At 35.1% G+C, this 17,793-nt stretch overlaps 1 protein-coding gene across 1 annotated transcript in view; it reads left to right on the top strand.

Annotated features, from left to right (window-relative positions):
• The first annotated feature begins 1,187 nt into the window (after nt 1-1,187).
• ASMT (acetylserotonin O-methyltransferase) overlaps nt 1,188-17,793 on the top strand; it is a 32,593-nt gene continuing 15,987 nt past the window's right edge. Inside the window, exons 1-5 of the mRNA XM_074231899.1 lie at nt 1,188-1,442; nt 3,269-3,440; nt 9,959-10,088; nt 14,424-14,492; nt 15,984-16,102. Of these exons, the coding sequence (XP_074088000.1) occupies nt 1,374-1,442; nt 3,269-3,440; nt 9,959-10,088; nt 14,424-14,492; nt 15,984-16,102 (559 nt within the window). The 5' untranslated portion in view covers nt 1,188-1,373. The remainder of the gene's footprint in view (nt 1,443-3,268; nt 3,441-9,958; nt 10,089-14,423; nt 14,493-15,983; nt 16,103-17,793) is intronic.

Genomic DNA, 17,793 nt, shown 5'->3' with positions numbered 1-17,793 from the left:
TCATTTTATAGATGAAGAAACTGAGGTATACAGGGTTAAGGAACATGCCAAGCAAGGGTCATATTGCTAGTTAAGTACTTGAGACCAGATTTGAATTCAGGTTTTCCTGACTCCAGGGCTGGTGCTCTAACCACTGTGACATCTAGGTGCCAATAATGTGCTTTGCCTTGCCCAAAAATCTTCTCTGGCTCCCTATTGTCTTTTGGATGAAATATTTATCCTTATTTTTAAAGTCTTTTCTAATCATCCCTTTATAGACTAATTTCACCCTGTTCTCCTTAATATATTCTTTGCTCTGGGCAAACTGGCCTACATTCCTTTAATTCAACAACCCATCTCCCACCATGATGCTCTTATTTTGGCTTTCTGAAAAGCATGGACTTTACCCCCCCCCCCCCCTCCTTCTTTGCACATCTCAGCCTAGGTGTCATTTACTATGGGAAGTCTTTCTGATCCCCTAGTCAATAGTGTTGCCTTCTTTTTCAAAGTCTGCTGAATTTATTTTTCTTGTCTTATAAGGGATTTATTACAAGGTTACTGTTAGTTTTTTGGCTTTTGAAGAATAATCTACTGTTATTTATTTCCTGGATAGATCTGAGTAGGTTTTTGACCTAAGAGGTTTTACCTGACTTTAGCCAACCAACACTGTATCTTTAGAATGCAATGTTTGACTGTTGTCTCTTTTGTACAGTATTGATTTATTATTGATAGATGATACTTCTTACTCCATAAAGGCAACCAACATATATTTAATCAGAAGTTACTTATGATGCCATTTTGCTTATCCATACCCTTTTCTTCCTCTCTCTTTCTTCTCTTCTCTTCCCCTGCCAATATTTTGACTAGTTCTCTTTTCTTGTTAGCACATTCTCCATTATTTGGCATCTTCCCCTGTCAGAGAGGAGGGATGCCAATCTGTCAAATGCTGCTTCTGATTAGAACCTCTGAAAAAGGTTTACTGAAACTAATAGCTAAAATGAAATTGAAAGATTATCAATGGATTTCATTTATCCCTATTATCCCTGGGCCCTGGGGGCATCCTGGCTGCAGTGATAACCTCCTCTATCTTTAGACTGGGCTTTCAAGAACTTTTCCCTTTGCCTAAGTTTCTCTCAGGGGAATTAATTCTGCTAATGAAGTAACAAGGTTATATGGATGATAGCTTAAAGGACATAGAAACAGGAAGGATGACTGTAATGTTGGAAATTAGTTTAAAGAAAGCTAGTGTGTGCCCATTAATAAGGTACATGGAGCCTTCAGAATTATCTGCTTATGACTAACCCCAGTGTGACAGTGGGCTTTTAGAAGCAATCATTTAAACTAGGACAAGCAAGACCTTTCTGACTATGGCCTAGCTCTGAGAGGAAAAAAAAATGAGTTTTACGGAAGACCTTGACTATAACCTTTTTAATGAGTACATGAATGGCTTCATGGTTTCCAAGGTAAGAATGTAACATAATGTAACAAGTTATTGGGAGGAAAATATTTTGTTCTGTAACTGTAGGTGAGTTAATCTTGTCATTATACTGGAGAAGTTGAACAGTGCTCATTCTTTAATGGTGATCATAGTTATTTACTACATTTCAGGGATGAGGTGGGGTGGTGGTGGGGCGGGGGGGGGAACAATAGCAGAGATGTGCTATTTTCTGCTTATAACTTCCCTTCCCTGCCCTTTCCTGCCCTTCCCTGCCCTTCCCTTCACCCCCTCTACCAATGTAGATCAGACCCTCCATGACATATATAGCCTTACAGAATTGCCTGTAGCACTGGGTTCAGTGACTCGTCCATACTCTTGTCATATACATAATATATGGCAAAGATGACACTTGGACCCAGGTCTTTCTGACTGAAATTAGTTCTATTCATTCTGCCAGTGCTTCTTGATTATAATTCTTTTAAAATTAGAAAGTGATCAATATAAATTAAAATCTGTTTCTTGTAGAACCTTGGAAATAGTTACTGATTTTAGTGTCACTCAGCATTTCTCTTAGGCAGAAAGAGAGCATCAAATCTAGCCTGTTTGCACAGACACTGAGGTGTTCATGTTCTTTCTCATTGTCAGAGATAAAGCCTATACTTTCATGACATTTCCCAAAATTTACTGGGTTGATCATGATGGGTAAAACTATGATACACAAATGGATTAAAAGGGTTCACAATGTAACATTCATGACTTAGTTATAGTAAAAAAAAAAGAGTTAAGACCTTGGTAACTTGTAATAAGTTCATCCAAAAGAAGAAATTAAAATGTAAGATATGTAAGATATGCTTATGTTACTCAGATATATGACTTTGCAATTTCTTTTTGGCAAAAATTTTTATTGCCTGGAGGTTTTTCTATAATACATTTGCCAGTAACTCATTCCAATTATAAAGGGTCCTTCAGGAATTTCTCTATCCAGTATCTTTCTCCTGCTTGAGCTACTGTGTGTGTGTGTGTGTGTGTGTGTGTGTGTGTGTGTGTGTGTCCTTTTGTTTTAAATTGTCCAGTTGTCCTGAAAGTGTGGACCCCTAGGAGTTCACAAGGTCAATTTTTTTCACAATAACATTAAGGTATTTAAATTTTTAATAGAGTAAATGTTTATAGAAATGAGTCACACAAACAGAGACTCTGGGATGCTAAATAGTTTTTAAGTGTAAAAAGTAGTCTTGAGACCAAAGGAGGTTTGTCCTAGGAGGTTTCAAGAACTGTTCAAATGCTACCCAGGTTGAAATGGTGGGGGGGAGATGGTTTGAAGAAACTTTACTCTTAAGACTCTTTCAGCTACTTAACTTCCTCTGGTTTCCCTTTACCTTTTTTTTTGCATTTATCACTGCAAAGATTTGTATTAGAAACCAATTACAAATACACTTTCCTCCTTTTCTTGACCCTCTCCCATCCCTGCTATCAGTTCTAGACACAAAAATGTGGAGAAAACACTAAATTTGGAGTTGGGGAAAACCCCCATTTGAAGATATAAAAATGAGGACCTAAAAACTGAGGATCACCATAGTTTATTACCTAACTCATAGGGTTGTTGTAAGAAGAAAAGTGCTGTGTAAATAAGAGATAAGACATTGTTAATATTTCTGTCCCCCCCCCCTTCCCTCCTCTACTAGCTAATGACCCTCATACCTTTTGGGACCATTTTTCAGAAGAATGTTCAACTCTACATGCTAAGCTCATTGAAAAAACATTGCATCTCTTAACCTATTTATGTCCCCTTAGCTATTTTCCCCAGAAGAATAAAACACCCTAACTTTTTCTTTTTGCTTTTCTTGTCCTGAGGCCATGTTCACTGCCTGTGAATTGGGAGTGTTTGACCTCTTAGAATCTGAAGGATGCCTGACCTTTGATGTCATTGCTGAACGCTTAGGTACCAATTCCCAAGGAATGGAACAATTACTTGATATCTGTGTGACCCTGAAGCTACTAAATGTAGAAATGAAGAGAGAAAAAGGTAAATATAATAGGAGTAGGATTCCCAAAGGAATGTTTTTGTTATTTTAAGTCCCAATGTCCCAATGTTGGGGAAATAGCATAGCAAAATAGAAGGAGCACAGGCTCTGTAAGGAGAGAATTTAGGTTCCCATGCTTTGATACTATCTGTATGACCTTAAGAAATTGGATTAGGTGACTGTGAAGTTCTTCTTTCCCTGTATCTATGATCCTATGATTTGGAAGGGTCATTTTTGCTAAGCCAAACATAAGTAAGAATCCCATTTACTACATCCCTGGCAGGTGGGCATCTTGCTTCCACTTTAGCATCAGCAATAATGAGAAAATAAAAAAAAGCTTTAAAAGAAGTGGAGTAGAGGAGTGCCACCTTTTTAAATTTTGGGGCCCCTAATAATGAGCTTAGAGAAGTTCAGGTAAATTTAATATTGGTGATAACAAGATTATTTAAAATCTCTTGTGAAATAGGAAACTGATACATATTCTTAAGTCTTAGAGAGATCTTGATGAAAAGAGAAGAATGAAGAAATCTGATCCTCAGGAGTAACAGTGGATTTATAGTGTTTAAGAATGGGGCATGTAGTTACTGAGTTGTTTCTATGGTAATGACAGACCTGGAACCAAGATATTTTTGGACACAGATGAACTCCCTTGGACAGTTACACACTCTATGTTGAATTTTCATTCATTTAAATTCCAAATTATTAAGGAATGCTGGGTTCAAACCTGGTAGGGCTGTGTCTTGGGATAACTTCAGAGATCACCCTTTGAAGTTATGTGTATAAAATATTGTGCTGAATTCCATGAATTCTTGCATTATGTATCTCATAGGATAATCTTTAGTAGAGTGTTTTATAAATTGTAAAGCAATATGTAAATGTGAATTAATATTATCTGAAAGATAGCATAACAGAGAGACAACCTTGGCATCAGGAATGCCAGGGTTAGAGACTTACATCTATGACAAACTAATTGAATGACAATAGGAGGTCACAGTCTCTTGGGGTCCACAGATAACTCTTGAAGACTAAAAGTTACAGGTAACTAGTTGATCTGCATGGGTGCAGAGAGTTTTACAGATTGAAACTAAAAAAAAAAGATAACATTTAATATAAGGATATAGTAAAAGAACACTAATTGTCATTGGTGAATTTAAGGCATCTGACAGATGAATTGTGTCCTCAGGTACTGAAAGAAATAATTGATATGATTGCTGAGCCCTTGTCAATAACATTTTAAAGTTCATGAAGAGTTGAAAAGGCAACCTGAGGGTGAAGACTGGTAAATTTCTGATTTTTTTTTTTAGGTTTTTGCAAGGCAAATGGGGTTAAGTGGCTTGCCCAAGGCCACACAGCTAAGTAATTATTAAGTGTCAGATTTGAACCCAGGTACTCCTGACTCCAAGGCTGGTGCTTTATCCACTACGCCACCTAGCCTCCCCAAATTTCTGATTTTCAAAAAGGGTCAATAGAGTTTGCAAAATGTAGGCCAGTGAATTTGACTTCAATTCTTGAGAAAATTCTGTTAGTAAAGAGATAGTGAAGAAAATAGTAAAGAAAAAGAAGTGGTGATTGTAAAAAACCAGCATGAGTTTCAGCAAAAAATAGATCATACTGGACCAATCTTATTTCCTAACTAAACTGGTAGGTCAAAGTAATGCTAAAGGTTTGACTAAACCAGGTTCTAGAAGAGCATTTGATAGATAATCTCTTGCTGTTCTTATGGAAAATTGGAGAGATATTGACTGGAAACTCTGAGATGCATTAAAAGTCAGTTAGATAGCCAGACTTTGAAAGTTATTTTTAATAGATCAATGTCAACTTTGAAGAAAGTTGACAATGGAATTATGAGGGATCTATTTCTGGCTCTTTGTTTTTTAATATTTTTTTATTAGTGAATTAGATAAAAATGTAGTTGAGATTCTTCTCATATTTTTTCTTTTTTTTTTTAAATTTTATTTATTTAAGGCAATGTGGTTACGTGACTTGTACAAGGTCACAAAGCTAAGCAATTATTAAGTTTCTGAGGCTAGATTTGAACTCAGGTCCTCCTGACTTCAGGGCCAGTATTCTATCCACTGTACCACCTAGATGCCTTCCTACTTTGCACATTTTCAATGCCACAAGGCTGGGAGAAGCTTTGGATAAGATGACATAGAGTGACAGAGATGATTAAAAAAGATCTTGAGTGGCTATAATTTTGGACTGAATCTAATAAGATGAAATTAAATGGGGCTAAATTTAAAATCTTGTACTTGTGCTCAAAGTAAATCAACTTAATTAGTATATGTGGGAGATATGTAGTTGGATAATAGTTTGAAAAAAGATCCTGGGTGTCTTAGTGGAATGTAAAAAAAAGGTTTCAACAATGTAATATGACAGTAAAAAAAGAAGTGGAATCTTAAGATATATTGAGAAATGAATATTTTTTATAGAAATAAAAATAATGATAATAGATCTGTTTTCTGTCATGATCAGACAAGATATGGAGTGTTGGACACATATTTGGAAAGACTTTGATATACTGAAGTTCACTCAGAGGAGGGCAACTAAAATAAAAACGAGATACAATCCATGTTGTAAGAGGAATGACTGAAGGAACTAGGGATGTTTAGCATAGAGTATAGGAGACTCAGGGGTATATGATCAGGGATTTTCTTCAAGTATTTGAAGTTTGCTAATTTAGATGGTTCAGTGAATAGAGTGCCAACCCTTGAGTCAGGAGAACCTGAATTCAAATCTCACCTTGGATACTTAACAGCTGTGTGGCCTTGCACAAATCACTTGTCCCTGTTTGCCTCAGTTTCCTCATCTATCAGTATCTTTGCCAAGAAAACCCCAAATGGGGTCATGAAGAGTTGGACATGTCTGAAATGACTCAGAGCAATGTAGAAGAGGGGGCTAGATTTGCTTTATAGAGGAGAGAACTAGAAAAAGAGGAAGTCACAGAAAGGTCACTTTAAGATTTATGTATAGGAAAATTTGATAACATTTAAAGCTATCCACATGTGAATGTATTGTTTGACAGGTGGTGTGTTACCTCTCATTTGAGTTCTTCATATGAAGGTTGAATATTTACTTTTTTCATGTTGTATTGGGATTATTCTTTGGTACTATGGATTGGACTACAAGTCCACCAAGGCCCATTCTATATCTGAAATTCTATGTCTGATAATAATATAAAACTATTTCATGTTCAATTGGTTTCTGTTTATCCTGTAAGCCCAGGCTTCCAATGTATTGTGACAAATTTTAAGAGAAGTATTTTCTTAATATCATGTTCCAATTTTATAGATAGCTTATTATAGAACTAGAAAGGAAATGGGGTGATCATATGGTGTGATGGAAAGAATGAAGACCTTAGAATAAAATCTTGCTTCTTATTCTTGTAAGATATGTGACTATGTCCAAATTGCACATTCTTTTTGAACTTCGGTTTCCTTATCTTTAATATTGGGATAATAGAGTTAGACCTAGAAGCACTTTTTTTTTTTTTAGTTTTTGCAAGGCAATGGGGTTAAGTGGCTTGCCCAAGGCCACATAGCTAGGTAATTATTAAGTGTCTGAGACTGGATTTCAACTCAGGTACTCCTGACTCCAGGGCCGGTGCTCTATCCACTGCGCCACCTAGCCACCCCTAGAAGCACTTTTGAAGTAATCTTGAAAAAGGTCATTGTATCTGGAGCCATTTCCAGTCATCCTAAACTATGTCTTGCCATTGGACTCCAATGACTCTAGAGGAGAGACTGAAGATGACTTTGCTCAGCTTTGTCTCATTTGAATCGAATTCACTTACAAGTCAAGACATCACCCTCCTAATACCATTGATTTGCTTTTGAAGATTGGACTACAAACAACCACTAACCACCACTAACAAAAACAAACAAACCACAAACGAGAATAAGAATATCCATAGTCCTGTCTCATAGGGATGCTGTGATGATTCAAATTGGATGCAAATTGTTTTGCAAGCCTGTTAAGTGCTCTAAAATTACCTAAAATTATTATTAATCTTCCTTTCCTTGTTTTTTAATCCCCAGAGCAAGGGCACTTGCTAGTCTAGTCTTTGCTAACTCTAAGGCACTTACATAGCTTGCTCTATACCCTTTTTTAGCTCTTGAGGCTCTGCAAACCTGAGAAGGCCATAAAAATCTTTGGATTTGTTTTGGTTGGCTTAGCTAACTGATGATATTCAACACTAAAATTCTTAGATATTTCATTGCTCATTTTTTTTTTAGATTTTTGCAAGGCAAATGGGGTTAAGTGGCTTGCCCAAGGCCACACAGCTAGGTAATTATTAAGTGTCTGAGGCTGGATTTGAACTCAGGTACTCTTGACTCCAGGGCCAGTGCTCTATCCACTACGCCACCTAGCCGCCCCATTGCTCAATTTTTAAAAGGTCTAAATAATATTCTCTCCTTTGCTTTCAAAGTTTAATATTTTGTTTGTATTTTGGCATGTTTCAGTCCAGTGGCTATAGATAATGGCCTTTAATGATTCCCGCTTATAACATTTTTTGCTCCCTAAATGGTCCTTACAGCAAGTGGAGAGTATATATTGATGAGAATTTTTCAAACTCTCCAATTATCCACTGATTTACTGTGCAGATTGATTTTCTAGAATAGATGCTCCTTCTTGGCCCTAAGAAGTAATATCAAAGGTTCTGTAATTCTCTTTATCATTTTTGTTAGCTCTAAGTCCCCAGCCATGACAGTACTTTTGGCACAACATCTTAATCAAGGCTATGTAACTATATCTCAATAAACACTTAAGCTCTATCCCAATAAAACAACAAATGGTGGTGGTTAACACTTTTTAAAAAGACAAAGTAAACAAAGAAAGGTAAACAGATGTGTTCAGAGGAAAATGTTTGAATCGCCCATTCAGAAGTGATAGAAAAGAAAGGAGTGCAGCTAGGTGGTGCAATGGATACAGGATTGGGCCTAGAGTCAGGAAGACTCATCTCCCAGAGTTCAAATCCTACCTCAGACACTTTCTAGTTGTGTGACCCTGGGCAAATCACTTAATCGTGTTTGCCTCCATTTCTTCATCTGAAAAATGAGCTGGAGAAGTAAATTGCAAAGAAAATCCCACATTGGTCACAAAGAACCAGATATATCTGAAAAATTGCTGAATATGCTGGAGAGAAATATGATACAAAATTACCACCTTTGGGTCTAGGAGTATTTTAGCTCATAGCTTCTATGTAGCACATCACACTGATTAGTCCAAGTCCTTAATAGAGTTCTAGTCCCTTTCCTTCTGGCTGTTTCCCCTTCTCCAGAACTTCCTTTAAGCAAGCTCCATGTAGCTTGACTGTTACCCAAAGTCAGTGAACTTTTCCAAGTTCCCCAGAACTGTGGCCTGTTGCTGTTTATTTTTTGCTTTCTTTATCCCCTTCCCTCAAAGGGTCTAATTTGCACCTTACAAAGGGATAATCTAGTGAGACTGCATTTTTATAGTTAATTTAACAACTCATTATACCATCTCTTTTCTGTGACATGGTCTATGAAAAATCAACACCCCTTAAGCTTACATCAGGATTCTATCAATTCTCTTTCCTGATAGGGCCATGGAATTTTAGATTCTGTAAGGATTTCAGATAATATCTATCCAATGATATCAAACTCAAATAGGGAAAAGGGAATGCACATAAAAATCTCTGTAGGTTTATTGAATTAGAAAAACCACATATTAAAATAATGTTTTATTGTATTTTAATTTATTTTTTTAAATATAATTCCACGACATTTTGATTTGGGTAACACTCAGGAGGTTTGTGGGCCACATGCAAGCAATGGGATATGCTTTTTTTCCTCTACCTAATCTCATATACACTCTGATGTTAAGAAAGTTTAGCTGGATTTAAATTTATATAGAGGGAGTTAGATTCCAGGGTTTCTGACTCTTAATTCAGTGCTTTTTTCTGTGATAACATATTGCTTTATATAGATTTTATTTAGTTTAGCTTATGGGCTTGAAATACTTTTACCCAGAAGATTTGTGCTATCTGTAAGAATTACATTCGGTCTTAGAGATATTTTTATACCATTTATTAGAATCTAACTGCTGACACTATTCAGAGAAGTATTTGTAATACTGGATTACAATACTGTAATTTTAATTTTTTAATCTCCTGACACTATCTCTAGAAGTATTTTATTCTTAATTTTAATTTTTTAATCTCTGTTATTTTCCTCCTTGTGATAAAGCATTTTATTTATTTTTGAGGTGACTTATTTCATTTAAATTTTTTTTTTACAAAATTAAAATATTAAGCTCTTGAATTGTTTATATATTTTATATATTTGTTTATATATATTTGTTTATATATTTACTCCCTCTTTTTTGTAAGTTGATCAGGAATGATTTTCCTAACTAAATTCACAAGGTTATACTGGTTGATGCTAAATTATCCTACTCTTCTTACAACTTGTTATTTGTGGTAATCTAAATCTCAATGGGGATAAATGGACTCAATATACTTATGATTACAAAGGTAATAATTGTGTTTCCTTTTCAGCTTTCTATCAAAACACAAAACTTTCCACCCTGTATCTCACCAAGTCTGGTCCTAAATCCCAGTACAATATGTTACTTTACATGTCCAAAACTACCTATCCATGCTGGAATCACTTAACTGAAGCCATAAGGTAAGTTAGGCAAGTTTTGTTTTTTTTTTACAAATAGTGATAGCTTATTCTATCATGTTTTATGACAACACTAGAAAAGTAAAAAAAAAATTACTAGGCTTCTTTTAAGCATGACCTATTAAATTTACCTGAAGTTGAATTAAAACAATAGTTTACTTTCTCTTGGTGGAATTCAATAAACCAGTGCCAGAAGAACAAGCACTTGAATTAATTATAGAAACACACGTTACCTGTCCATATCTAGAAAGCTATGCCAATGAAGGTGAGTGATGATTTAGATAATCTAAAATGGGGGGGGGGGAGAGGAGATCCTAAATAATGTACTGACTTCTAAGACTTTTATATATGCACCTAGGTTATGTAATGAATTGAATATGAGACTCAGATTTAGGAAAATCTGAGGTTATATCCCACTTCATCCTCTTATTAACTGTGTGATCCTGGGCAAATCATTTAACCTCTCAGCCTTAGTTTTTTCCATATACGTAATGGAGATAATAGGGTCATTGTGAGGACCAAATAAGATAACATATGTAAAGCATTTCTCAAACCTTAAATACTCTAGTTACTCTAATTCTGACTGATTCTATCAGTTATTTTTGAATGTGAGAGTTTTTTTTTTTTTTTGGAAATCTTAGTTATATGTCTCATCATGGAATGGAAGTGAGGCATGGGTTCTCAAAAGTTATGCATATTATCTGGGATTCTGTTATACTGGAAAAATTTCAGTTATAGTCCTGGTAAAAGATGAAGTCTTATCTGAAGACCAGATTACCTAAGCACATAGAAGTACCTTGCCATTTAGTGATGGATTGATTCTATGGTTATTGTCATATTGAACCAAATGAAAATATAAATTGTCTCACAGCATTTTTCTTCTGCAGTGATAGCAGAGAAGAGGTAGAAAAGGGGTCAGAGATCACTATAAAAGTAAGAAAATGGGGCAGCTAGGTCACACAGTGGATAGAGCACCGACCCTGGAGTCAGGAGTACCTGAGTTCAAATTCAGCCTCAGACACTTAATAATTACCTAGCTGTGTGGCCTTGGGTAAGTCACTTAACACCATTGCCTTGCAAAAAAAAAACCCTAAAAAAAGTAAGAAAATAAATTTAAGACATTCATAAACTTTAACAGTTGCCATTCTACATGTGATCTGTGTCCCATGATGAAGGGATATATTATTGGAGGGCCTGAATCATAATAATCTTGATATTGTCACTATAAATGAAAAAAAAAAGAAGGAAATTGTAGCTAGATTGAAGGATAAAGTTCAACTTTTCATGTAGAGGTATATAAAGGAATTTACTGAATAACATTTTTGGTGTGCCCAAAGATAAGAAAAATCATTTTATGGATATTTTGGTCATCTTATATTATAAATACCATTGGAATATTTACAAAAAGTTCACCATGAAAACAGTAGTATTCAACAAATATTTTTGCAGAGAATGAAGAGGTAAAGAATTTCTATGTAGAAGTTTATAAAACCCACAATATTAAATCAAAATTATATATACTTAATTGTTACCTGACTTCAAAGCAAAGGCAGGAGTATGTAAGGATGGTGAGAAATATTTTGGAAAACAGGAGTTTTGAATCCAGTGTAAGGAAAGAGAAAGTCTAAAGGCTGATAGACTGTGTCGCAATCTTATATTTATGTATGATAAATATCTCCTTCAAAAAAAGCTTTGGTAGGTAAAGTATATTTGGAGCACAAAATAATATCACACACTAAAATTGATTATATATTTAAATTAATTTTGTAATTTTGAAATGGATAAGCACTAACAATTATGAATATTTTAATATAAAAGAACAGAGCAAGAATTGTATATGAAATTGTAAAACTTCATTTCCTATAGCTTGTCTTTAAAGTATATAATAAATTCAGCATATTTGTTCCATAGCTGTCTCACTTGCCTGTATTTCCCTCTGAACCTATATATTAATGATGTTCATTTATTAGTTTTTTTGAGGGGTGTACTATTGTGGCCCAGATGTGGTACTGGATACTGGTTCACTGATGTAAGCAATACCACCTTCCTATATACTATTAAACCTGGCATCTTCACTCACTTCAGTTTTCTCAGAGGTGGCTCTGTCATCTTAAATGCCTTGACACTAGCAAATCTTGGAGTTTTCCCCCAGATTGAGACTGATCTCAGTCACAACCTCTTGTCTATAATTCCAGTCCTGTGAGAATACTAGGGGCATTCTTGGTAAGGGAAGAATAATTTCTTAGTACTCAAACTCTTGATTCTTAAACACAAATCATTTACTAAATGACAATGAAAAACAATAATAATCATAACATTTGCTTAAATAGAATGTAAAATAGTAATGATTGTGACTTAAGTCAATAAAAGGCAAACCCCAAATAATCAAAATATCACAGTTGTTCAATAGAAGACAAAAGCAGGATTGATCAAAATAACACTGTCTGCCCATAAACCTGGGCTACATTTTCTCAGTATATGCAATGTCCTTGGAGGAGAGTGTGCATACACTTATAGAAATCTGGGAGGAAGGCACTTGAGAGGGAGAAATCATGTGCCTGGGACAATTCACAACTCCGGAATGAAGACTTGAAATCTTTTTTCTTCAGGAACAATCTGCACCACATTAAACCACTTCCCTTCTAGCTCTTTTTCTTCTGATCTTTATTTTTCTCTTTCTAGACAAAACAGCTCTTCTACTCTCAAGGCGATGAGAGTCCCAAATGCCTTGGAGACTAAAAATTCCCTTAATTAGCCAAAATTTGACAAGTAGAAAGAAATGGTAGTCAAAGACCACATCACCGAACTAGAATATAAGCTTATATGCAAAGCGTTATGGAGAAGTGAACACTGATCTCTCTCTCTCTCTCTCTCTCTCTCTCTCTCTCTCTCTCTCTCTCTCTCTCTCTCTCTCTCTCTCTCTCTCTCTCTCTCTCTCTCTCTCTCTCTCTCTCTCTCTCTCTGTGTGTGAGAGAGAGAGACAGAGAGATAGAGAGAGAGACAGAGACACACAGAGACAGAGAGAGAGGGAGAGAAAGAGACAGAGACAGAGACACAGAAAGAGAGACAGAGATTGAGAGAGAGGAGCAGTGGAGTTTGTAGGAAGACTTAGCTAAACAAGTTATCCCAAGAGCATTTAAGTATAAAAATAGAAAGGTAATAAAGAAGAGAAAATGAAAACATTTGCAAAGACTTTTCTTTAAGTTGAATTTTTGTTCCTTCATCAAAGAGAGTAGATCCACGACACTTGAATTCTAAATTCACCAATCCAAATTTGCTTATAGAGGGTATATAAATGGCATTAAAAAGAACAAAAAAGCTACACTAAGTATACACAAAGGAGATCTACATAGACATGTCAACATAACTGAAAATATTGTGAGATTTATTTACAAGTTGTCTAAAGGAAAGAGAAATAAAAACTATGGAAAAATATCAGACTTTATTAATATTGTAAAGTGGTATCCAAAGAAAGTGTCTACTAATTTATATTCTTGCTTTTCTAACTACATATAATTTTAAAGGAAATCATTTTTCATACATTGAAGAAATCTTTCTTGGTATTATGAGCATGTTGTCTTCTCAAACAATATTTCATAATATACTACCTTTTTGTTATCATATAATATTGGGAAGTTGTAGACAATACAATTCAATCTTTTATGTTTAAAATTATTTGGCAGAGCAAATGTTATCTAAAAGATTCTCTTTCAATAATAACTAAATTCCTTGGTTCCCGGGGAATCTCAAATATGCAAAAGAGGCATAGGAAAATACAGAATCTCACTGGTTTATAGATCTTGCTCTTGTGGACCAAAAATGAGTTATCAGCCAAAAATGATATATCAAGAGAGGTGGGGGAGAGGTCATAGGCAGGGTGGAACCAAAGGGATCTCCACTGAGTAAGTGATCATAAGATGGTCATAAGGTGGTCATCTTCCATCCAAATATCACAATTATTTGAGAAGCCTTAAAATATATAGCAATGGAGATCTGTAACTCTTTTTTCATAAATATCACATGATGGGTTAAACAAGAAGTAGTAAACATGCCAAAAATGTTCAAAATAATATTGGAGTTTATCTCCCATGCAATTCCATCCATCTTATCTTATCATAAAAATATTTTTCAACGTTTTTCTTTTTTAGTGGCCTCATATTGAGTTTCTTCCTTGGCTCAACTTAAAGAACATTGCTTGTTAAGGGAGTCTACTGTTGAACATGTGTATTTATGAGCTCATTAAGAAAGGTTTTATATGTACTCAGGAGTCTGGAACATCTAGTAATTGGCTGATGCTCAGTAAGTACACATAAGTAATAATAGCCTTTTCCCCCTCAGGGAAGGAAAAAATCAATATATGAGGACATTTGGTATTCCATCAGATGATCTTTTTGAAGCTATCTACAGGTAAAATGAACCACCCCAATGATCTGTTCTCTTTAATTATAATTACTATAGGAGAGAATAAGCTGAAATAAAAGCACAAAATGAAATTGAGAGCTGTGATTATCCAACTAATTTTAGCAAAGTCAATGGCAAACCTATATAATTCAGACCTGTGGTGTTTAAAATTACCCAGCCTACAAAAAAAAAAAGGAATTGAGGCAGAGATCTGAACCAAGGGTCATTTTATTAAAGGGTCATAGTGAGGGGCAGCTAGGTGGCACAGTAGACAGAGCACTGGCCCTGGAGTCAGGAGTACCTGAGTTCAAATCCAGCCTCAGACACTTAATAATTAGCTAGCTGTGTGACCTTGGGCATGTCACTTAACCCCATTGTCTTTCCAAAAAACAACCTATTAAAAAAGGGCCATAGTACCCTCCAGAGAAGTAGATCTAAGATCTTCTTCTTGATTTGAGATGCAAAAGAGACATGGAAAACTACAAAATTTCACTAGTTTATAGACCTTGCTCTTGAGGGCCAAAAATGAGGCATCGGTCAAAAATGATATATCAGCAGGGGCAGGGGAGAGGTCACAGATAGAGTGGCACACAGGGCATCTCCGTGGTCATCTGCTCTTGTTTAACAAGAGAGAATGTTCCAGAGATACAAAAATAAGTTGCCAGATTTTCTAAAGAATCAAGGCATCCCATTCACTCTAGGCTTAGACATGGAATTTGCTCAGGATAGAGATATCTCTGTCAGAATTTTTTTGGTTGTGCAAGTGAGCTTCATAACTGGTAAATAGGTAGTGAACATTACATTAAAGTTTGAGGCCCATTAGAAAGGCCTATTATAAGAAACTATCTTATTTAATTGTCCCTATATAATATATGTAAAGTTTCAAACTGATTAATACTAATTAAAATAGAGAAGTTCCAAATGAATCTTTTCTCATAGACAATCCCAAATCAAATTTGTGGCCTAACTCATTTCATTGTTAATATCTATAACAATGAAATGCCTAATCACTTCATTTTGAGTGTACAAAGACAGTCTAAAATCTAAGTAAACAACTGAAATAGTTTAGATATTTTATTTGGGGCTAAATAATCTATGAATTTTTAAATTTCATTTTGATGTATAGGTTCATCATCAGTGTTTGAATGATACCTTGATATCAAACGTCTAGGGAAATATTTTAGTCATTTAATGAAATGGAGATAAACCCTCTTCAATATATAAAATTCATCAGGAGAAAGTTATACAAGATCTAATAAGACTATGAAAAGAAGTTTTAGAAAAAATGATTAAGGTTTATTTCCTAATCTTTGTAAAATCCAATTCATTACTCATATCCCATTTTTAAAGAGGACATTAGTTGGGATTACCTTTAATCACTTTTCACTATGATATAAAGAGTATTTGATTTTTTTCTGACTCCAAGGTTGACTCTCTATCCACTACTTCATACTGTGTGATATAACACATAACATGTGACATTATTTCACCTACTAGATCAGAGGAAGAGCTGGCAAAATTCATGCATGGCCTGCATGAGATTTGGAGTATTAATGGGAGAGATGTGATTACTGCATTTGACCTTTCCCCTTTCCCTCTCATTTATGATCTTGGTGGTAAGTATTAGTAAAGAATTAAGAATTGCTTCTAGATGAGGACTGAGAACTCAGCACTTTCATGGAGGATGAATAAAAATTATACATGAGAATTAGAACAATGTTGTGGAACTATAAGAAGGAAATAAGCATTTATATTAATTCCTACAGTGTGCAAGAAATTGCATGAAGGGTATCTCATAACAACTCCATGAGGAAAAAAATTATTCCTATTTTATAGTTGAGGAAATAGAGACAAAGAAGGTTAAGGGACTTACCAAGAGTCACACAGCTAGTGAGTACCTAAAGATGGATTTGAACTCAGGTCTTTCTGACTCCAGACCCAATTTTTTAGTCACTCTATTGCTACCTGTCTCTGTACAGCAAGAAAGTTAATTTCCTTCTAGTTTGAGTTTCTGGCCTTCAAAAAAGGCAATTGTTTCTAAATTCCTGAGCTCCAAATATTTCCTCTATTTTGTTGCCACATTTATTAGGAATTTTTAGACTGGGTGGGGTAATAGTTAATGTTAAATGACCTGAATCTGGAGTCTGGAGACCTATTGTTTGATTGGTCTCAGTTGCCACTTAGTATCAGTTTTTTTCCATCTGTAAAATGACAAGGAATCTAAAGGAATCTAAAAATCTAAAATCTATGCTCCTTTAATAATTTGCCTCAGGGACTGAAGTAATATCCATGATTTTATGATCCAAGGAGTCATAGAGATTCACTTGATAGCCAATGGTGTTTCTCCGTGGAAAATTTCTTTTGATAAAGTAGAAGGAAAGATTTTGTTGAGATATTTTAAGGTAAAAGAGCCCACTTTAAGAAGTTACATCCATATTCAAATATCCTGATATCTTTGGCTTTGGCAATCTCTCAACTAAGCTTTGGCAATCTCTTGACTAAACTAAGTAAATGAATTAATCACACAAGTGGTATATATTGTTACTGTTCAGTCACTTTTCATTTATATTGTACTCTTCATGATCCTACTTTGAAGTTTTCTTGGTATAGATAGAGGAGTGGTTTTGCCATTTCCTTCTCCAGCTCATTTTACAGATGAAGAACTGAGGCAAACAGAGTTAAGTGACTTGCCCAGGATCACTCAGTTAGTAAATGTCTGAGGCCAGATTTGAAACCAGAAAGATGAATATTCCTGATTCCAAGCCTAGTCCTCTATCCACTACAGCATTCAGCTATTGCTTATATTTATTAAACACTAATCATGTGTTAGCCACTGTGCTAGATGCTGGACATACAAGTACCAAGAATGGAAAGATCCCTGATGACAAGGAGCTCATATTTAAATGTAGGAGACAGGAGCAGCTAGGTGACACAGTGCATAGATCACCGGCCCTGGAATCAGGTGGATCTGAGTTCAAATCTGACCCCAGACACTTATTGATTACCTAGCTGTATGACCTTGGGCAAGTCACTTAACCCCATTGCCTTACAAAAATTAAAAAAAAGTATATGATAAATGTAGGAGACTCGTGTGTGTGTGTGTATGTGTGTGTATGTGTATGTGTGTGTATACATATAAATAATACATATGTGTAATGCCTGCATATATGTACATGTTTACATGCACAAATACAAATATATATACACACAAATAAATACAAAGTAGTTAAATGCAAGGTAGTTTGGGAGAAAGAATTTTAGTAGCTGTGGAGATCAGGAAAGATTTTGTACCTGTGTACCTGGTGCT

This window comes from Macrotis lagotis, chromosome 1, assembly GCF_037893015.1.
Source record: "Macrotis lagotis isolate mMagLag1 chromosome 1, bilby.v1.9.chrom.fasta, whole genome shotgun sequence".
Lineage (NCBI taxonomy): Eukaryota > Metazoa > Chordata > Mammalia > Peramelemorphia > Peramelidae > Macrotis > Macrotis lagotis.
Note: the sequence above shows the minus strand (reverse complement) of the source record. Positions and strands in the feature narration are given on the sequence as shown.